General features: G+C 31.7%; 1 protein-coding gene across 2 annotated transcripts in view; it reads right to left on the bottom strand.

The window, feature by feature from the left end:
• LOC142319014 (uncharacterized) overlaps positions 1–23,564 on the bottom strand; it is a 61,665-nt gene that overhangs the window by 23,308 nt on the left and 14,793 nt on the right. For both annotated transcript variants that reach the window (XM_075355819.1, XM_075355808.1), the window contains exons 3-5: positions 15,917–16,081; positions 11,153–11,201; positions 1,103–1,195 (exon numbers count right to left, since the gene is read on the bottom strand). In XM_075355819.1, coding sequence (XP_075211934.1) covers positions 1,103–1,195; positions 11,153–11,201; positions 15,917–16,081 — 307 coding nt within the window. The remainder of the gene's footprint in view (positions 1–1,102; positions 1,196–11,152; positions 11,202–15,916; positions 16,082–23,564) is intronic.

The following is a 23,564-nucleotide window of genomic DNA, read 5'->3' on the forward strand; positions in this document are numbered from 1 at the left end:
AATATTAGTTTTGATTGGTGATTTGATTTAGACTTGTGGCTTTGGTGAGGTAATTACCTAAAGATGAAAACTTAAGATAGCTGGTTATAGTTAATTTGCTTTGGCACTTCATAACAAATGAATGTTATTATTTTAATGAAAATCTGTTGTAAATCCACTCCAATTAAAAACAACTGATACAAAAATAAAGACCACAGAAAGCAAACTAAGAAGTTATAGTGCATAAATTTTACCAAACTTTTCTTGACATTTCCATTATAATAACTTAAAGTACCCAAAGATGCAAAAACTGAAAGCTGAAGCTCTGTTCAACAAACACACAAACAAAAAGTGAATGTATTTACTACAGATATTCTGGGTTTTTGATAGGCTAAGAAAGCATTACAAAAGAGAAGGTAGATACAGAATTTGATTACTTTTATGAAATGTGTAATTTGTTGTTCATTTTTTAATTTTTATGGCTATGGTGAAATCCAGTGACTGAAAAAATAAAAGCTGATTTGAGAGAAAAAAATACATTTTAATGGCTGTAAACAATTAGTCTTGTATATCTTTAAGAAAGTGGCTTTTAGGTATAAAAAATATAAGGAAAGAAGAAAAATTCTTAATGGAACATACAGACAGGGCCAATGGGTGAGAAAAATTTCTATGGAAAATGCCCGAAAAAAAGAATTGTAATATTGAAAAAGTCTGTTTTTTATTTAGAAGCCTAAAGTTGGAAGAGGTAAACTGGTTTTAGCAGTGTAAAATGGCTTTCAATTCAGAAAACTTATGAAGATACTGATTACATTTACAGTTAATGTGGTACTGATGAATTAATATATTTTAAATTAAGTTATGTTTGTTTTAACTGCAAACAAGTACACTCCTGCTTAAAGCAAAAGAAAAGCTTCTTTTTACCAATTTTTTTTCTTTATAAAAAATTAATGGCTTTTAATTAAAATTACATTTTTACAAAAAATAAAGTAGCTGATGAAAGCTAATTAAATTATAATTTGTTTATTGATTTTTATGAATAATAATCAATTAAAACAAGACAATTATTGTCAGAACATGTATTGATAATAAATAACATAATCTTCAATTAAAAAAAAATTAATACCTCTTTCTTAACTGCTGACTTACTTCCTGGCAGCACACATCCTGGCTTTTTTATTATTGGCAGTGTTATCACAGTAGTTTGTTTTGAAAATATCTGCAACAATTTTTAAAACAATTACATATTTTACTATGTATAAACATGCCCTTTTTTAGTAAAGGTATATTTCTGATATGCATTACTTTAAATCTATTTTACAAATTTAAAGCCTGAATAAATAACGATTACATTCAATTCTTAATAAATGTACAAATATCAGTTAATGCTCTGAGCTGAATTTACAAGTTCTATAAAAAAATAAGTTTATATTTACAATTAATTTTTTTTTTAATCAGCTTATAACCAGTATTAGTAATAGGAAATAACAGTACAAGATGTGGCAGTGTAATGAGACTGATTTTTTTTCAAAAATTTTATTTTATTTTTATACATATTAAAATTAGCTCATTTGAGCTTTCTTTGATGTAGAAGTATCAGTGTGCCACTCTTTATTTTTGACATGTTTTTTCTGGATCGTATTCAAAAATCTGATTCATAATCAGTAATCACACAATTAAAGAACCCTGGATATCATTTTTGATTCTGTTGAGAAGGTCAAGGCACAAATCCTTTCATTTTGCTTCTATTCAACAGAAAGGCTTTCTGACAACTTGACATACAAATTTCTCTTTCCCAAATCTTGAGTCAAAATCTGATGATGAGTAAAATGATTCAAATTTAACACAACACTCATTAGTTTCAAGTCAGTTGATGGTCTGACATCACAAGAACCTTCACTCTTTCCACAGATTCCTCAGTTTTCTATGACAAAAACCTCCTGGAGCGAGGTTCATCTTCCACTGCTTCCTGGCGCTGCAAAAATGCTTTGCGTCTTTGGCAAGAATATTCCCGAAAAGCTTGTTGCAACTTTTCATTGGTCAGAGTTGTAGATTCACCAAGTTTAACACAAAATTTGGTGGCACACCGATACTCCAGATTTCATGGTTACATTTTCATAATGCACTACAAAAACACAACTTCACTTATCATGTTCTCCAGAGTTGCATAGTTCCTGCAAGGTTGAAACTTTCACTGAGCATCTGCGAGTGGCTGATGCACAAATTAGGTGAAGGGGGAGCCTGTATCATTGCTAGATTGCTCCCAGTGTTGCCAGTTTCATTACTTTTCTGACACACCTCATATTTTTTTAAATTGTAATATGTAATCTTTTTTCTTTTGTTTTTTTTTTTACTGCCAAACACAAAACTTTTGGTTGATTCAAAAAATTATATATTACTTAGTTCTTAATTTCATTATAATATATATATATATATATATATATATATATATGTGTGTATGTGTTGGTGTGTATGTATGAAAATATATTGTTTATATAATATAATCTATTTTAATTATTTAAATTAAAATTATAAAGATAATAATAAGTGTTACTAACTTTTTTTAATTCATAAAATACTGTCATATAACTGTAATATATAAATATTCCACTTTATGAGTTTCAATCAATTTTGATATTGGCCTGGAAAAAACAGCATTTACCATTTTGTTTTCTTCAAATGAACCATAAACCATGTATCATTTTATGTGATGTGATGAATTGTTTGTTACCTACTTTATGACAAATTGTTACAACTTTGCTGGAGGGCTGCTAAGATTGCTTAGAGGCACAAACACATTGGTTTTTTTTGGTTTGCTTGGCATTTCTCCCGCCACCAACCCATTCGGACGCCCTAAAGTATAAGACCGAATGTCTGTACCACAAACGGCTACTGAGCCACGAAACAGTTTAGCGACCAGTGTCCTAACTAGCTCCTAGAGCTAACCTAAAAGCGTGAGTGGAATAAGCGTGGTACCATACCCACTCACTTGCATGTCCCAACGCCCCCCACTTGTCATATATCAGTAAAATGAGTAGGCGCACCCTGTCAACTACTAAAACATATATGACTATCAATAATTAATTTATCTCGTCAAAGACAGCAATTCACTGCCATACCTAGGCTGTTGAGTGCCAGTAAGTACCTGACCACCATTAAAGTGCTAGGAGCCTTAATCTGGCTGGTAGCCAGCCATATCTCTCGGTTAGCTTCCTACAGCAGCATGGTAGGAAAGTCTTCTCTCTTAGGTAACAAAGCAACTGATGTCGGTTGAACAAAGCAACTGCATCAAGGAACTCCCCCACACGGTCCGACAATGCGGCTCTCACCACACTGACTCGCTGCTTGTGAGTGGCCAATTTTTCCCTTGATCTCTAAGTTCCAGGGTGGCCTGAGTTCTGGCCTCCCCAAGAGCTGGACAGTTGAACATCATGTGTTCATTTGACTGGACCTACCCGCAGACGCACAGCTCATCAGCTGCCAGGTGGAACCGAAACAGATATTGGTTTAAATTTACATGGTTGGAGAGAACTCGGGCTCCCGTTGCCCTTAAAAATGAAGGAGAGGCATACCATCCCCCCAGATCTTGCATAAAACTATACAAAAATCTTCCCATAGTCATCGCGTGTCATTGCTGCTGCCATGCTTCCATCACGAGGCTGTAAATCCTCTGCAGGTGGGAGATGGGCAACTGTTCAAAATTTAGAACCGGTGCATTGTGATTACCGTTCTGCTTTGGTACAGGCCCGGCTTGAAACCGCATCCCAAATACCTCAGCCTCCCTGCATCTTTGCAATTTCCACATGGAACTTTCACCACTAAATCGATTGGGAGAGCCTTTCCCAATACAGTGGTAGCCTCGTAGGAGGTTGTTTTAAAAACACTAGTGTGTAAAATTAAGGCTCTGCGCTGGGCACTCCAACTATGGAGTTGGAATGGATTTCATTCCAACCTATGGGCCAAAACAGATGCCGTATAAGAGATCACACTTTCAGAGACACCTCAGTACACCACATACAAATGACGGCCTGACAGTCTGTAATCCTTTCAAGCAGTCCTCCTAAGCACATGTACCATCCAAACACATTACCTGTTCTTGGTACATCCAGGAAATTAATTGATTGTCTAAAAATTGAATTCAAGAGAGCAGGCTAAGGCAGAATTTATTTGGTAAGAAGAAACAACAAATATTTGACAACCACATGATAAACAAACAAACAACAAAAGTCATTAAAAGGAGTAGAAAAATGTATACAAGCATGTAGAAAGACTTAAAAAAATAAAAAAATTAACTTAAATAAAAAAATTATCTGTTAGCAGCTATCAGCTCCAATGTGACAAAAAATTAGCTGGAGTACCATAGTGTCAGACCAATCCACTAGGTCCAATGGCATTATATAACACAGGAGTCTGTGACATCACAAGGGAAGTGAAAAGGTAATTCCAAATCTGCACTAAATTTAACATTATGTGCATAAGAACAACAAAAAAAAGGTTTGCCTCAGGCAAACCTTTACATATAATTATATACGTTGAAATAAAATTATAAAAGGAGATTTTTCTCAATTTTATATAATTAGTAAATTTTGTTATTAATATTCAATTTAACGTTTTGTATTTATAAAATGCAGTTATGGTATCTGTATGTATAATAGAATAATATAAATGCTGTAAAAAAATAAACCAGTTTATTTTAGTTTTATATATAAATAAACACTATATAAATTAAGTGAAATAGTATACTTCTTTCTATTAAATGTATTATTTTATGTAACTTACTCTATTGTAATACAATATGATGATAAAAAAGTAACTGACAAACAAATTTAATTTAAAATACAGTGCACAGCTCTGCACTTCCCAAAACAAACAAAAAATAAAATAAATAAATATTGCATTACTTGATGTTTACAACATTATTAAAAAAAATAAAAGAGGAGGTTTAGATTAACAGGTGTTTTTTTCCTCTGTAAGTTTGTATTAAGCTATGCGCTCCTCAAAGGAAGAAAAACATCCATCATCGATCTGAAATTTGAAACACCATTTACACTATAAAAATAGAGAAAATTTAATTGGTTAGAACTTTGGCAGATAATTACTTTAAAATAAATTTACAATAATAGTAGAAGGTGGGGAAAAATGTGAATATTTTCAGAAATGAGTTTTCTGTGATTTCAATTCAAAAAATTAGTTAATAGATCACATTACAAAAAAGTGCAGTACTAAAGCAAATAATAAACAAGTAAGTTTTCACAATATTAAAAACTACAACTAACAACAGTCTTTGTTATGTTTGTTGTCTTCATATTGCTACTACAGTGTGTGTGGCAAGACAACTGGTTACAAAGAAAAAGCAAATAATATCAGTTGTGTTGGGACAAATTAATTTCAAAATGTTTCAATAGGTCTAGTTCTATCTTAATGTACATCAATTAGGTGTCATTAGTGATTATAGAAGTCATGTAATATTTTATGCAGATCATATAAACACAGAGAAACTGATACGATCTAGAGCTAATATTAACAGATATTTTACATCTTACTGTTATTTAGTAATATACAGTAATCTTACTGTAAATTTAAAAAGAAAGCAAGGAAACAACATTAATGTAAAGATATAATAATAATACTGTAATATAACAAAATTATAAAAAAGTCATACTAAAATTCTTAGGTGTAAAGAAAGATTGCATATATTATGTATGCAAAAATAAAATGATGTTAACAGTATATTAATAATCCAATTTCTCACCCAGAGTATTCAACACAGTTCTGGCTAATTTCTACAGACTACCTTTAAATATTTGCAATAATAATAGTAATCATATTATTATAATTATCATTGATTTATCAAGATTATAAAACTTTTCCTACACAATTTAATTTATGAAGCATTAGTTGTAAATAAACAACAATTTTTTAAAATAAATTTAGGCACTTAACTTTCCTATAAAAAAAGAATGGTTCACGGGTTTGTTTGTTGTATGTGCTCACATTTTTATTTTTGTTGCTATTGGTGCAGAGCAAACCAATGGTGGTGCCCCAAGTGTGTACAGCACACAAACAATTCATTCGTTCAAACAATTTATACTTCTTGAAGGATCCATTCATTTGAACCATTTATATCTCTTGATACAAAGAATTTATCTGAAATTATATTTGTGTTTTGGGGATAAAAAGGAAAACATTGGGGTTAGAGCTGTGTTAAAAAAATCACAACTCAAGAAACAGCTAAGAATGTTCAGGGTTTTGAAGCTTTCGATGTAAAAGTTTTTGGTATTAGTATGCTAAATTCATGAACAATATTTAGTTGCAATTGTCAAAAACATTTAACAAAATCATGTTAAATGAAACATAAACTATGTAATATTTTTGTGGTGGGCCGTAGGCCTGCCTTTTTTCTAATAATTATAATACAACAAATAAAACAAGCAGTTTAATGATTCATAAAACATTATATGAACACAAACCATCTCACGCATGCCTATTGTTGATTTACGGAGAAGTTACCAAACGGTATTAGTACCAGTGATAATATATATTTTGAAAAGTTTTATTAAAACATATTTTTACTCCATTATTTGTTTCCTTCCCCAATGAGTTTGATAGTTGTAGATTTAAATTCAGGTTTAACTTCTGACTCATTTATATCTAACATAGTCAGCAGAGGAAAAGGTAATGCAAAAAAAAGAATTACACTAAGAAAATCACAAACCTGAAGCAATTAGGTTTACATGCTCAATAAAGTTTTTCATTATTTTAGGTGGTAATGAACAGATAAGAATCTATAGTTACAGATACAGTCAACTCCCAATTATCCACGAGTGGTTTAACTGCGATGCCTATTGGAAAAAAATAAAGTTTTAAAAAATTGTAAAGATGCTAAAAGTTCTTTCATGATGCTTAAAGTCTTTCATCATTTTGTGATAGGTTTCACTCTCATTTATTTGGTACATGAATGTGTGGTTGTTTTGAGTATGATAATTCTGTACTAGTTCACTGTGGATATAATAAGATATATATCATTCATTGTTTGATAATATTATGGTACACAAATGAAGTTCAATAAAAAGAGTTTTCAGACACTAAAAAAAAAATCAATTGCATCTTATTTTTAAAAAAATCTAAAAGAGTAAAATACACAATTTATTAATTTAATATCTAATTTTTATTTAATATCTATGTACTTTTTTCTCATTAGCTACTGTACTTTTAATTTTTATTTGTTGATGCATTGTGTAGTACATACACTACAGTAAGTACAATCTATTTATGTACAGTGATAGTGAAAATTTGTTAAATATTAATACGTTTTTTGAATAAATTTCTGGATATTCCTTTTACAATGTTTGTAATATTTTATTTTAATGTACTTACCATATTTTATTTTATTATTTACCGTTATAGCTTAATATAAACTACATGTAAATACTGTACTGCAGTATAGTAACAAAGACATTTTAATACATATAACTCTATTAAATATTATTTTTGAATCAACTGCTACTTTGCTAAAATTTTGATTTATGTGTGATCCTGTTCTCAGTTATTATCATGGATAATAACATTGACTATATGACAGATTTTTACCATAAAAACTGTTCACAGTCAAGGTTGTACGATTCAGTTGTAGCTGTATAACATGATGTGGTATCAGAATGTTCCTGGTCTATACTTCCAAAGAATTACTGTACAAGCTACTGGACGTCATTATGCCAAAGTGTACTCTTATCAGTTTGCTGAGTGGCATTGTATTGTGTGCATATGCTCAGTCCAGATAAAAATTTATAAGCTTGTGTTATTTACTCATCTCCGATGACCAATAAATTTAAACATAGGCATGCATAAACTTTTGGCTGAACCTTTTAAATTGGCTAATGAGGTTTTGGCTAATGAAGCTCCTTCTATGAATCATGAGACCTTGTTGATGGTGAGGGGGCTTGCGTGCTTAGTGAAACAGAGTAGCTAACAGAGTAGCAAAGGTGCATCCATATTGGAGAAGTATCTGTTGAGAGCCAGACTCAGATTCAGACAGATTCAGATTCAGTGATTCCTGAAAGAGAGCAGCAGCTCTTTCAGTAGTTGAAAAGGGCATAGGTCAGGACGACTTAAACGACCATATCAACATCACTGAATCTTGAGTACTATGCAGCTAAAAGCAATGGAAAATTACAGCTGATTTTTTTCCAAGAAAATATAACTCTCTGCATTTTCATATAACAAAGATGGAGACGCTTCCTTGGTAAAATATTCCGGAGGTAAACTAGTCCCCTTTTTGGATCACTGAGTGGGGACTACCAAAGAAAACCAGTAAATTAAAAAATAACATTCTAAAAGTCGGAGCATGTTAGAAGTCTACAAAAGATTGGTAGGTTAGAAAATTTAAAGAGGGAAATGGATAGGATAAATGTAGTAGGAATTAGCGAAGTTCGGTGGGAAGAAAACGACTTTTGGTCAGGTGATTTTAGAATAATTAACTCAGCTTCAAATAAAGGGCAGGCAGGAGTAGGTTTTGTAATGAACAAGAAGATAGGGAAGAGGATAGAATATTGCACAATGCATACCGACAGAATCATTTTAATAAGGATTAAATCAAAACCTAAGTTGACAATGATTGTTAACATGTATATGCTTACAAGTGCCCATGATGATGATGATGATGAGGTAGGGTGTGTATATGATGAAATTGACAAAGCAATTGAACTCATAAAAGAGGATGAAAATTTAATAATAGTTGGAAAATGGAATGCAAGCATTGGAAAAAGAAAGGAAGGAAATATTGTGAGTGAATATTTCCTGGGCAAGGAAGGCTGGGCAAAAGGAATGAAAGAGGGGACTGACTTACAGAGTTTTGTATGAAGTATAATTTAGTAATTGCCAACACCCAGTTTAAAAATCATAATAGAAGAATATACACATGGAAAAAACCGGGTGATACTGCAAGGTATCAATGAAGAATACAGAACAATTAGCTTAACTAGTCATGCATCAAAAATTTTAACTAGAATTCTGTACAGAAGAACTGATAGGAGAGTGATGAAGTGTTAGGAGAAGACCAATTTGGTTTCAGGAAAAGTATAGGGACAAGGGAAGCAATTTTAGCGCTCAGATTAACAGTAGAAGGAATATAAAAGAAATACAAACCAACATACTTGGCATTTATAGACCTAGAAAAAGCATTCGATAACATAGACTGAATAAAATTTCAGAATTAAAAAAAAAATTAGGGTTCAAATACAGAGACAGAAGAACAACTGTTAGCATTTACAGGAATCAAGCAGCAAAAGTAATAATTGAAGAACATAAGAAAGAAGCCGTAATAAAAAAGGGAGTCTGACAAGGATGTTCCCTATCGCTGTTTCTTTTTAATGTTAACATAGAACTAGTATTTAATGATGTTAAAGAACAATTTAAATCCGGAGTAACAGTACAAGATGAAATGATAAAGATGCTACAATTTGCTGATGATACAGTAATTCTAGCTGAAAGTAAAAAAGATTTAGAAGAAACAATGAACGACATGGATGAAGTCCTACGAAAGAACTACCGCATGAAAGTAAACAAGAACAAAACGAAAGTAATGAAATGTAGAAGAAATAATGAAGATGGACCACTGAATGTAAAAAATAGGAAGAGAAAAGATTATGGAGGAAGAAGAATTTTGTTGTTTAAGAAGTAGGATTATTAAAGATGAACAAAGCAGAAGTGATATAAAATGCTGATTAGCAGAGGTGAAACGAGTCTTCAGTCAGAAATATAATTTTTTTATATCAAAAATTAATTTAAACGTCAGGATAACATTTTTGAAAGTTTATGTTTGGAGAGTAACTTTATATGGGAGTGAAACTTGGATGATCAGACGACCTGAGAAGAAAAGATTAGAAGCTTTTGAAATGTGGTGCTATAAGAGAATGTTAAAAATAAGATTGGTGGATAAAGTGACAAACGAAGAGGTGTTGCAGCAAACTGATGAAGAAAGAAGCATTTGGAAAAATATAGTTAAAAGGAGAGACAGACTTATAGGCCACATATTAAGGCATCCTGGAATAGTCGCTTTAATACTGGAGGGAGAGGTAGAAAAAAAAATTATGCAGGCAGGCAACATTTGAATATATAAAACAGATTGTTAGGTATGCAGGATGTAGGGGGTATACTGAAATGAAACGACTAGCACTAGATACAGAATCATGGAGAACTGGATAAAAACCAGTCAAATGACTAAGAAAAAAAAAGAGGTTTTTTGACAGCTTTGTAAGGCTTTTACAAAGGTGATTAAGTTAAATACCGGTTTCTGAATAACTTGCTCGTTTTAAGGCTGTTAAAATGTTACTTGAAAATTATAATTATTTTTACAAGCAAAACACCAGAAAATTTGGGACTCATTCATGAAGACTGCCTGTGAACAATCCATGAATTGTATGGCATGGTTGGAATTGGTTATGGAAATGACTAAAAAATGTTAGCTGATAATTGAAACACATGTTATTGCAAAATTTGTCACTTGATCAAAAGCAGTAGAGTGTTGATGTGTGTCATGACGTGCTGTTGCATTAGTGTACTAATGCAACAGCATTAGTGCACTTGGGGGGGGGGCAAGAGTTCTTTGACATCAAAGACAGTGTTCACTAAAAATTAGTTTCTGCTGGTGCTATGCTAAATTCTGACTTTTAGTGTGATGTTTTGAGGAGCTTAAGATATGTGGCAAACCAAATGGTAAATTTGGGAAAACCAAATTAGCACAATGAAAATGTGCCCTTTTCATTAGCACAATGAAAAGGTCACATTTTTTGAGAAGGTCCACCCACACACAATCTGTACTCTCTGGATCTAGTCCCCTGTGACTTTGCTTTGTTTCCCAAACTAAAAATTGAAGCAGAAAGGTTACCAATTTGACACCATAGAAAACACCAACAAAAGTTGCTACTGTGCTGTGTGGTTTCCATGAAAATGTTTTGTTGATGCTTTTGAAGGGTTGAAAGAGGCATTGGAATTTACATATGTATTCATTCCCAAGGAGATTACTTTAAAGGGATGGTGGGATTTGTAAAAAAAGTGAGCTAATATATATTTTTTTTTAGGCTTAATCTGGGATTTTTCTGTACTACTTTATATATAACAAAATATTTTTATACAATAAAACAGTATATTAAAATAGATATCATTTGCCTCTACTTACTGGAGAAACTCTTGCATCAAAACATGGCCTCTGTGGTAATTTTTCTGGCCTGCAAAAAAAAAAATAATCAAACAGTACAATTAACTAGCAATGAAACTTTTGCTAATGTGAAATCACATTACACGAGGTGCTACCCAAAAGTTCAGGGAATTTGAATTTTGCGTGCGAACCATAGCTGGTACGACCTGCTGCCGCTAGATGTGGCTTTGTGAATCAGTGTTCCAACAGCTGTGATGGTGAGAGGCTGCATTGTTGACTGTCGTGCGGTTGTGTAACGTTGTGTTTTACTGCTTCGGCGAAGTTCTAAATGGCAGATTTTAAAGAGCAAAGAACCTGCATCAAATTTTGCTTCATGTTTAAAAAGACTTGTGCAGAAACCCATTGCATGCTTATGGAAACATTTGGTGACAATGCTATGAGTAAAAGTAAAACTTTTTTGTGGTACAAATGATTCAAAGATTGACGGACAACAGTCGATGATGATGAGGGTTCAGGAAGACCATCAACAAGTGCAACACCAGAAAACATCGTGAAAGTGCGAGAGGCTATTGTTGCAGATCGTAAACAAACAATCCATGATGTTTGTGTAACTGTACACATGTTATATGGGTCCGTGCAACACATCTTGTTGGACAATTTGAAAATGAAATGCATTGCTGCAAAATTCGTACCAAGACTAAAAAAACAACAGCGACCAGAAACAAAATCGTGTAGCTGTCTGTAGTGAATTGAAAAATTCAGCAAGAGATGACCCTAACTTCATCTCCAACATCATAACAGGTGATGAGAGTGAGTGTATGGATATGACCATGAAACTAAGCAGGAGTCGTCGCAGTGGAATTCACCAAGTTCACCGCGGCCAAAAAAAGGATGCCAAGTTCACAGCAACGTGAAGTCCATGATGATTGTTTTTATCGACATCAAAGGTATTATCCATAAGGAATTTGTTCCTCTTGGTCAAACTGTCAATGGGATGTTCTATTGTGAAGTTTTGAAGCGGTTACGTGAAAGCATTAGGTGCAAACGTTCAGATCTGTGGGGTAACAACAGCTGGGTTCTGCACCATGACAACGCAGTCGCACACACATCGCTAGCCATTCAAAATTTCTTGGCTTCCAAAAAGTCGGTAGTGATTCCCCACCCACCCTATTCGCCTGACCTTGCCCCAGCGACTTTTTTCTCTTTCCGAAAATAAAATTTCAATTGAAAGGTCGTCATTTTAACACAATTGAGGAGATTCAGGAAGAAACGCAGAACGTACTTTGAACACTTACACCTGTAGAGTTCCAGGGATGCATGGAATCATGGGAAAAATGCTGGGATCACTGTATCAATGCCCAAGGGGATTACTTTGAAGGAGACAGTGGAAATTATAAGTTATGGTAAGGTATTTTATTTTTATGGTAAAATTCCCCGAACTTTTGGGTAGCACCTCATATATGAATTATACTTTATCCTAACTATAGCAGACTATACATTTATATAGATATATATGTATTTATTTTATTTTAATAGTGTGACAATTTTAGCTTAACTTTTTATGTGATGTGCTATATACAATTATTCATGAATGCTTATTTCCCTCCCTACAATTAAGAAGAAAAATGTGAATACTTTCCCTAACACAGAAGGTGAAATCTGTTTCTCCTGAAATTACACAAATAACATATAAGATGTAAAAATATATAAAATCTACATATGGTGGAACCAAGTTGCTGTTAATCACTACTACATATGGCAACTCACACTTAATTGTTGAATGAAGTGTTGATGGCTTTTATAAGGGCTGGACAAAACAGCATCATTTTACTATATTTATATACAAAAAGAAGTGTTTTTAAAAAGTAAAGATAAGTTAAATTTTGCTTTAAACTTTATGTTAGTTGGAACTCCATCGTTGAATATAAAGGAAGCCATAATTAGAATTTGATTTCATAAATAGTTGGAATTCCACTCGATAATAAATTGCTGTTTAAAAGCAGTCACGAATGTTACACTGATGCTCATGATAATCAGTAAATTGAGAGTAGTTCATAATGAGTAGGTAGGTTCAATGAAGTTTATATGGGAATCTTTGAGAGTGTAACATGCTTTTATGTAGTTATGATCTGCAATGATGCTGTTGTACAAGGCCAATTGTAAGAATTTTTTTTTTTTTGTCTTCAGTCATTTGACTAGTTTGATGCAGCTCTCCAAGATTCCCTATCTAGTGCTAGCCGTTTCATTTCAGTATACCCTTTACATCCTGAAGTTTGCTGAAAATGCAACCGATCTGCCATAAAAATTCAAGCATCAGGAGTCCATTGTCTGCTTGTATTGCATTCCTTATGATTTCTACTTTTGGCTGAAATCCATGACTCAAATGTTTGAGTATGTGCACCCAACATAAGATCAACAAAACTTTGCACACGACTGACCGTCTGATGCCTAAAATTCATACCTGGAATATGTTATCTGTCACTGTATGGTTTCAGAATATCTAACACAATTGTAGTGGTATGCTCAATACACTCCTGAATAATGTACAGCAGCATTTCACAATCAGGGGGCACAATGAAAAAACACTCTTTACCTTCTCAGTAAACACCATCAGTAAACACAATAGTAATCTATTGTGGATACATATGGTCAACATTAAGTTTCCTTTGCTTGAAAGATCATTGATCTACTTTACAGTTTTGTTTACACCTCTAATTTTTCCTCTGATTTCTCAATAGTGAATCAGTGCAAATCTTATGTAAACAATTTTTTCAGTCAGCAATACTGTCCAGATTTATATTTACTTCATTGGAGCAAAATTTTGGCTATGTGTACTCCTTTGAACAGGAGTATAAAAAAAAAAAAACAATTGTATTGTGAAAGTTGACTGCTCTTTAACTACGTCTCCTTTCACAAGCCAATTTTGCAATTTCATTGTCTGTTATGACATCTTTATCTATGATGGCTTTCTGAAAGAAACAGCTGCATTTCATGCCCTTAGCACATAACCGACCGTAATACAGTATCCCTTTCTCCCTAAGGAAATCGAATGCCTTCTCTTTACTATTGATTGCATGAACTAACTCATCACATCAATCGCACAGCATGACTACCTACACAAGAATAAAATTGAAAAATATTAAGAAGATGAATGATTAAAATTGTTATTACTGAATACATATAATAACAGAACTATCAAGACAGAACAATGAGATACTGATAATGTTACAAATAGAGAATACCAGGTTGCTGCTATCTTTTCTGTAAGTCATACAGATTAACACAGATAACTGTTTTACACAATTATTTATCTATGACATTATGTAGTATGATGACTTAAATGATGTTACATCAAGATTTTATATAAATCCATGAGAAATAACAAAAAAAACTAGGTGTTGAATGCATTAACAGAAAAGATCCGTTGTACTATAATAAAAAAATAAAATACACTATTTCCAAATATATTATGTAATGCAGAAAGTGCAATTAAATATTAATTTTATATCATAAAATTTTTAGTTAAAAAAAAGAAAAAAGGAGGCTGCATTGATTTTCTGAAAAGGAAAAGATGCTCAGATACAGATATACAGCTTATAGTAGGAGAGCTGGCTGTCCAGAAGAGGAAGTCGGTGTGTCCTAATGATGCTAGGGAGACCCCGATGGGATGCCTCTACAGGGAGGGCAGACTGCTGCCACTACAGCTTGAGGTGACGGAGTGATGCTTAATTATGGTAGTGGTTGCCTTTGGGGTGTTTAAATTAGAAAAAAAAGAAAGTATTTTGCTTAAATTCTTGGGCTCAATTTCCACTACTTCAGTCAAAAACTATACTTTAATACGAAGCAATAAGGACACTACAGTACATATTCAGACAAAATCTTTCTTAAAAGCTTAAATGTTGATTCTAAGAACCTTTCTCTTTATGATACAAAATGAGGGAAAATTTTAAAAATGATTTCTTTCCAAAAGAGAGACATATCAACATTAAAAAAAATGTTTTTTGATAAAAAACCATTTTTTTAAAAAACATTCTTGAACTAAAGATTTCCAATCATATATATAAATAATTCTTCCACAAGATTATATCAGTTTATTTTCCTCTTCATTTTTTCATCCAACTATATGAAACTCCAATATATCTTCTACAGAATTCCTTTCTTACATACTCATAAATTAAGTACCAACTAAATAAAAGTATTTGCTTTTTCTCCATAAACAATGTCCATATTATCCATAAATTAACCAATGTTCTTCTCATTTACATCTTGTAGTGCATACACATAAATACTATTTCTAACTCTTTGTCCACTTCTCAATATCCACATTTTGACTGAAATCTTTTTTTAACAACAAAAAAATTCAAATTAATTGATTCTTTTATGCTTCCACTCTAAAATACCACATTCTCTGTAACAATCATAATATCTTCAATACTATTTCTGAATGATTCTAGTTTTTACTAGTTCCCACAATGCATAAAACACTACTGGGCATTCATTCATTGAGCATGAACTAACAGAATTATATTTTCATTGAATAGAAGGTACACAAAAAATGTTTTTTCAGTAAGTCTGTACAGATTTATAAAATTCACTTAAATGCTTATTAAATGAATTCTAAGTTATGTTGATGTATTCACTGTAGACAGATCAAGAATAAAAACGTTACAAAAAAAAATGAATATGATGCAAAATATCTGTTTTATATAAGATCAGAAAATACTTGACGATACTTTACAGTCAGAATAAACAAAATTAGCATAAAAACAAAAATAATTTCGTTACCTGCTCATAGAACTATGAATTTCAACAGTACATTCTGCAAGAAGGGCTTTTGGTAGATGTTTAGTTAAATCCCATTTTTCTTTATCAGTTAATCCATTTATTCTCTGCGGTACTTTTATCTCTTCATCTTCTTGTTTTTCTTCCATATACTCCTTTTTTATTGACCTATTAAAAAAAAATTACACCAATATAAGACTATCATATAACATTTTGAACATTATAATTTAATAAAGGATTAAATATTGAACTGTATCTTAGACTATAACTGTACACAGAGATTATGTACAACTTCAAAAATATTTTATTACTATTTTAAATTTCATATATTATCAAAGAAATATTTGGGCAATACATCGATTACAACTTCTAACTTTGCTCCAGGATAACTTGTCTAAATTTGCTCCAGGATAACTTGTCTGTAACTAATTTACCTTAACAAATGAAAGCTGATATAAGACAGTATGTTCCTATTGTTATTCTATTATACAAAAGAACAGACACAGGCATCAGAAAAGATAAATTCTAAAATAATTCATAAATTAACAAACAATATTAGTTCTTATTGAATAAAAAAAACAAATTGGGAGAGACTAAGGACAGTTTTCCAACAACTCATAAATAATGAAGAGACAAGCATGCATTACCATCTCTCTCCAACAGATAAATTTTTCTCTATTCATGAAAAATCAACATACTCATGAAGTGATTTTTGATCATCTCTTCCAAACCTACAAAAAATGTACAAATGATTAAAACTCTTTCAATTAATTGGCATTTTATTAGGCAAGTAAGAAAATACGAGATATACATCAAAAGTGAAGGCTGTTTGGTTAAATAAAAAATTATTACCATTTCAATATTTTTAAAACCTACTGCATTATTCATAGTCACTATGTTTAGGATGTGATACTAAAAAATAATTTTATTAAGTGTTATACATTAGACTAATGTAATTACAATAGGGTAAAAGTAATCTTTAAATTATTAATGATCTAAAATATGAAAAAAAAAATAATTAAAATTCAGGGCCTGAAATTAGGGATGAGGTTTAATTATGCATGTTAACAGTCAATATCTTGACTTTCTTTCATTCTTATTATTTATCTTTCTTAATTACAATAATTTTTTGGAACCTGATAATTATTATATAGTTTTTTGTACATTACTTTTACCTACACTTAAACTTCTCTCCTAACTGAAGGAAAAAAATTCTTATGTTATTATTTTTGCATATTTTTAATCTTTAGTAATACATTTAAAATTTTGTAGTAAAAGAAATAAATAATAATTTTTTTGTTGTATATTTTTATGATTAGTATAATATTATCAAATTTTTCAATATTTCAGTCAATCCATAGGAACATTAAATTGAAGCTCTGCTACTAAGAAATGTCAGTGCAACATACAAAAAAGGAAAGTGTATTTTCATTTTTCTTTGTTTCTACTCAGTAATTGAAAGAGAGCAGCAGCTCTTTCAGTAGTTGTTAGGGGCGTGAGTCACAATGACTTAAACGGCCATATCAACATCACTCAGTCCTCTGAGTACTGCGCAGCTGAAAGCAATAGAAAACTACAGCTGCTTTTTTCCAAGAAAATGTGGCTATCTGCATTTTCATATAGCAATGATGGAGGCGCCTTCCTTGGTAAAATATTCCGGAGGTAAAATAGTCCCCCGTTCGGATCTCCGGGTGGGGACTACTAAGGAAGGGGTCACCAGAAAATTAAAAAATAACATTCTACGAGTCGGAGCGTGGAATGTTAGAAGCTTGAAAAAGGTTGGTAGGCTAGAGAATTTAAAAAGGGAAATGGGTAGGACAAATGTGGATATAGTAGGAATTAGTGAGGTTCGGTGGGAAGAGGAAGGCGGCTTTTGGTCAGGTGATTTTAGAGTAATTAACTCAGCGTCAAATAATGGACAGGCAGGAGTAGGTTTCGTGATGAACAAGAAGATAGGGAGGAGAGTGGAGTATTTCAAAACGCATAGCGATAGAATCATTGTAATAAGGATAAAATCAAAACCTAAACCGACAACGATTGTTAACATCTATATGCCTACAAGCGCCCATGATGATGATGAGGTAGAGTGTGTATATGAAGAAATTGATGAAGCAATTAAACACGTAAAAGGAGATGAAAATTTAATAATAGTTGGAGATTGGAATGCAAGCATTGGAAAAGGCAAGGAAGGAAATATAGTGGGTGAATAAGGGCTGGGCAAAAGGAATGAAAGAGGGGGCCGACTTATAGAATTTTGCACGAAGTATAATTTAGTAATTGCCAACACCCAATTTAAAAATCATAATTGAAGAATATACACTTGGAAAAAGCCAGGCGATATTGGAAGGTATCAGATAGATTATATCATGGTTAAGCAAAGATTTAGAAATCAACTCGTTGACTGCAAAACTTACCCTGGAGCAGACATTGATAGCGACCATAATTTGGTGATAATGAAATGTAGATTGGGGTTTAAAAACCTGAAGAAAAGGTGTCAGATGAATCAGTGGAATTTAGAGAAGCTTGAGGAAGAGGAGGTAAAGAAGATTATTGAGGAGGACATCGCAAGAGGTCTGAGTAAAAAAGATAAGGTAGAAAATGTAGAAGAAGAATGGGAGAATGTTAAAAAGGAAATTCTTAAATCTGCAGAAGCAAACTTAGGCGGAATAAAGAGAACTGGTAAAAAACCATGGGTTTCAGACGATATATTGCAGCTGATGGATGAACGTAGAAAATATAAGAATGCTAGTGTTGAAGAAAGTAAAAGGAACTATCGGCAATTAAGAAATGCTGTAAACAGGAAGTGCGAAATGGCGAAAGAAGAGTGGATTAAAGAAAAGTGTTCAGAAGTGGAAAGAGAACTGAACATTGGTAAAATAGACAGTGCATACAGGAAAGTTAAGGAAAATTTTGGGGTACATAAATTAAAATCTAATAATGTTTTAAACAAAGATGGTACACCGATATATAATACGAAAGGTAAAGTCGATAGACGGGTGGAATATATTGAAGAGTTATACGGAGGAAATAAATTAGAAAATGGTGTTATAGAGGAAGAAGAGAAAGTTGAGGAGGATGAAATGGGAGAAACAATACCGAGATCTGAATTTAAGAGAGCATTAAAAGATTTAAATGGCAGAAAGGCTCCTGGAATAGACAGAATACCTGTAGAATTACTGCGCAGTGCAGGTGAGGAAGCGATTGATAGATTATACAAACTGGTGTGTAATATTTATGAAAAAGGGGAATTTCCGTCAGACTTCAAAAAAAGTGTTATAGTCATGATACCAAAGAAAACAGGGGCAGATAAATGTGAAGAATACAGAACAATTAGTTTAACTAGTCATGCATCAGAAATCTTAACTAGAATTCTATACAGAAGAATTGAGAGGAGAGTGGAAGAAGTGTTAGGAGAAGACCAATTTGGTTTCAGGAAAAGTATAGGGACAAGGGAAGCAATTTTAGGCCTCAGATTAATAGAGGCCTCAGAAGGAAGATTAAAGAAAAACAAACCAACATACTTGGCGTTAATAGACCTACAAAAGGCATTCGATAACGTAGACTGGAATAAAATGTTCAGCATTTTAAAAAAATTAGGGTTCAAATACAGAGATAGAAGAACAATTGCAAACATGAACAGGAACCAAACAGCAACAGTAACAATTGAAGAACATAAGAAAGAAGCCGTAATAAGAAAGGGAGTCCGACAAGGATGTTCCCTATCTCCGTTACTTTTTAATCTTTACATGGAACTAGCAGTTAATGATGTTAAAGAACAATTTAGATTCGGAGTAACAGTACAAGGTGAAAAGATAAAGATGCTACGATTTGCTGATGATATAGTAATTCTAGCCGAGAGTAAAAAGGATTTAGAAGAAACAATGAACGGCATAGATGAAGTCCTACGCAAGAACTATCGCATAAAAATAAACAAGAACAAAACAAAAGTAATGAAATGTAGTAGAAATAACAAAGATGGATCACTGAATGTGAAAATAGGAGGAGAAAAGATTATGGAGGTAGAAGAATTTTGTTATTTGGGAAGTAGAATTACTAAAGATGGACGAAGCAGGAGCGATATAAAATGCCGAATAGCACAAGTAAGAAATATAATGTCAGTAAGAAATATAATTTGTTTACTTCAAAAATTAATTTAAATGTCAGGAAAAGATTTTTGAAAGTGTATGTTTGGAGTGTCGCTTTATATGGAAGTGAAACTTGGACGATCGGAGTATCTGAGAAGAAAAGATTAGAAGCTTTTGAAATGTGGTGCTATAGGAGAATGTTAAAAATCAGATGGGTGGATAAAGTGACAAATGAAGAGGTATTGCGGCAAATAGATAAAGTAAGAAGCATTTGGAAAAATATAGTTAAAAGGAGAGACAGACTTATAGGTCACATACTAAGGCATCCTGGAATAGTCGCTTTATTGGAAGGACAGGTAGAAGGGAAAAATTGTGTAGGCAGGCCATGTTTGGAATATGTAAAACAAATTGTTAGGGATGTAGGATGTATAGGGTATACTGAAATGAAACGACTAGCACTAGATAGGGAATCTTGGAGAGCTGCATCAAACCAGTCAAATGACTGAAGACAAAAAAAAAAAAAAAAAAAAAAAAAACTCAGTAATTCTCCGAAAACTATATTTCCTTACATACTTTTATCCTGTAAATTTAATATTTTAAGCTTGTTACAGCTAATAAGGTTCAAAGACTTCAAAATTCATTTTAAGCATTGAATGTAATGATTGAAGTTTGCAGGTATGAACAAATCGTGCTTTGGATAAGCTAATCAATAAAATCTATGGAAAACAAAACATCAAGTTAGTTTTCTTTTATAAACTATAACTATTTTCCATAAATATACCCAGTCACTGACAATGTATGATGAGCTTTACCATTCCATTTCCATCTCTGTATCTTTTATTTGACATGAAACCCTTCTTTTAATACTATCCACCAACCAAATAATTTAATATTTCTTCACCTTGTGACAAATTTTTAAAATGTATGCAGTTGTATTTATTTATTTTTCTACACTCTATCATTTTTTTTTAATAAATAAATTCAAAGAATAAAAAGTGATTTGATTGATTTTATTCAAAATTGTCAATAAAATATCAATATATGAAACGTGACTATTTTCTAATTACTTTTTATACATTTATAGTTGTTAATTCCACGTGCTTTGCAATTATGTTTGGTGATCTTGGGAGCCTTCTTGGAAAAGTTAATTTAACTTGAAAAAAATATTAAAATGAAATGATAGATTTTTCATTGGAAAATTTTTTTTTAAGTATATGGTTTTTATTATAATATTTTTTTACAGGAAATTTTATGATAAATCAGTATATAAATTTGTTAAGTAAACAATAATAAAAGATCTTAGAGCCTACATGACTACTGGTAAATGGGAAAACACTGGTCTTTGGGTACCTTCCGGTTTCAGTAAGGCAATGGCAATGGCAAGGCTATTTTTTATAAAATCAGATAATATTGGAAAATATGGGTTATTTATATAATTTATTTTTTACTTTTCAGTGCATTTTTAAATTTGTTAATATATTATATTTTTTTGTTTAAAATTCTCAATTTGATTTAATTCTTATTTTTTACTTTTTAGAGGGTTTTTCTAATTTGTTTCCTTTTTTTAATGTTAAGATAAATATTAGTTAAATAAAAGCTTTTTTAAAAAATAATTTTTTATATGTAATCAAATATATTTTTGTAATTTTTTTTGTTTTTTTTTTTTTTTTTTTTAAGACTAAAAAAAGTAAAAATATTTATTATTATACATCGAAGTTACATACGTGTACCACATTTCAATCATTTTCATACAATAGTTCATGAGAAATGAAAATTTTCAACTAAATGCATGAATTTAGTATAGGGGCAGGAGTGGGGGTGTGGGGGTGGGTCATATCAAATTCCGACACTGTAGTTCTGTATTGTCATCGAAGTTACATACGTGTACCAAATTTCATTGATTTTCATACGATAGCTCAATAGATATAGGAGTTGCAAGATTTGATTATTCCTAAAGCAAGTTAAATAAAAGCTTTTAAAAAGAGAAATGGGATATGTTACAGCACCTATAAAGGTCATAAAACCTTTACATATCTAGGAGTTACATTCTCCTCTCAATTGGCATTTGGTCAACAATATAAAGAAAGAATAGTGCCTGGAAATACACATTACACAGTGTATAAAGGAATTTAATGGTTAGGGATAAACATTCAAACATCTGTAAAATATAAGAACTGAATCTGATGCATCATGTAAATTGGAGATAACCTATAGTTGAAAATTTATATAAAGGAAAAGAACTGGAAGAATTTTAGAGAGCTTACTTGAAAAAAAGTTTTTGTTTACTAGAAATATACCTTATCAAACTTTATTCTCAGAAACAAAAATCAAATTTTATGTTTCTGGAAACTATAGAAAAACAAGTCAAGGGTATAATTAGCTTTAGCTAAGCAAGACATCAAGCTGAATAAGCAATTAATAACAGAAATGATTAAAACAGAAAGAGGAAAGGTGAAATAATTAAGGAATTAATTTGAATTTTGGTGAAAAAGTTAAGTTTAAATTGGAAGGATGGATATAGGCACTTTTAGGCAAAATCAAGGAGGAATCAAATGGGAAATGGTTGGACATAAGTAGAGCAAAATTTCATTCCATATACATAAGGCTTAATATGGAGTTAGATGATAAGGAATAGATTTAAGATATAGTAGAGGATTTATAAATATTGTATTTAAATGTTTAATTCCATTTTTACTATTAATAGCAAGCCACACATGGAAGCATAAGCATATACAAGAAAGAAGACATAGTTCACTTTACATGAAAATGCTATACTTTTAGGGAAATTAGGTTAAAATGGTTTAATATAAAATTTTATTAGATGATTCAAATTAATAAATGGGTTGTATGGAGTTACAAGTTGGGCAGTCTCGGTAAATTATGTGCCAGAAGCAATGTCATATAGGAGTTAAGCTATTAATTAATTATATTTGTAACCCAAAGTTGCTTTTTGTGATTATTATAAGTTTTGCCGTTTCTTTTTTTTGCCATCCTGACAGGTTTTCAGAGTAGTCAATGGTCCTTGGGTGGTGATTATGTGCATGCTGATGACAATGTGTTAATAACCAAAATTCCAACAGATGAAGATGTAATTAATGAAGTGAATCCCTGTAAACACAGGGAATCCGCGAAATTGAAGATGACTAAGAATCCAATCACTAATTCCATGAAGCTCATGACTGTTTAGAATTACTTATAAAATTTTGTGAAACAAAGTCAGCGAAGAGTTTATAAAACTATTAAACAATTTAAAAAATTATTTTGACGATTTCAGATTTTTTTTGATTTTTTTGTTTGGGGGCGAAAAACACGCCTGTGTTATCATCGCCCGGAATTTTCTTTAATAAAAGGGTAAAATAACTCTAAAATAATAAAACTTATAAGGTTTAAAATTAATCATATAATAAAATTTAATAAAACTTAAGTCAAAAAAGTGAAATAAAACTCAAAACTATTATCGCAGAAGTTAAAATAATAGAAAAAAGAAACTATATAAGACTTACCTAATTCCGATAGGTTGTGCAAAAGGCTCCCTTCTCGGATAATAAAATTAAAGACAGAACCAA

The sequence above is a fragment of the Lycorma delicatula genome, chromosome 1 (genome assembly GCF_047948215.1).
Source record: "Lycorma delicatula isolate Av1 chromosome 1, ASM4794821v1, whole genome shotgun sequence".
Lineage (NCBI taxonomy): Eukaryota > Metazoa > Arthropoda > Insecta > Hemiptera > Fulgoridae > Lycorma > Lycorma delicatula.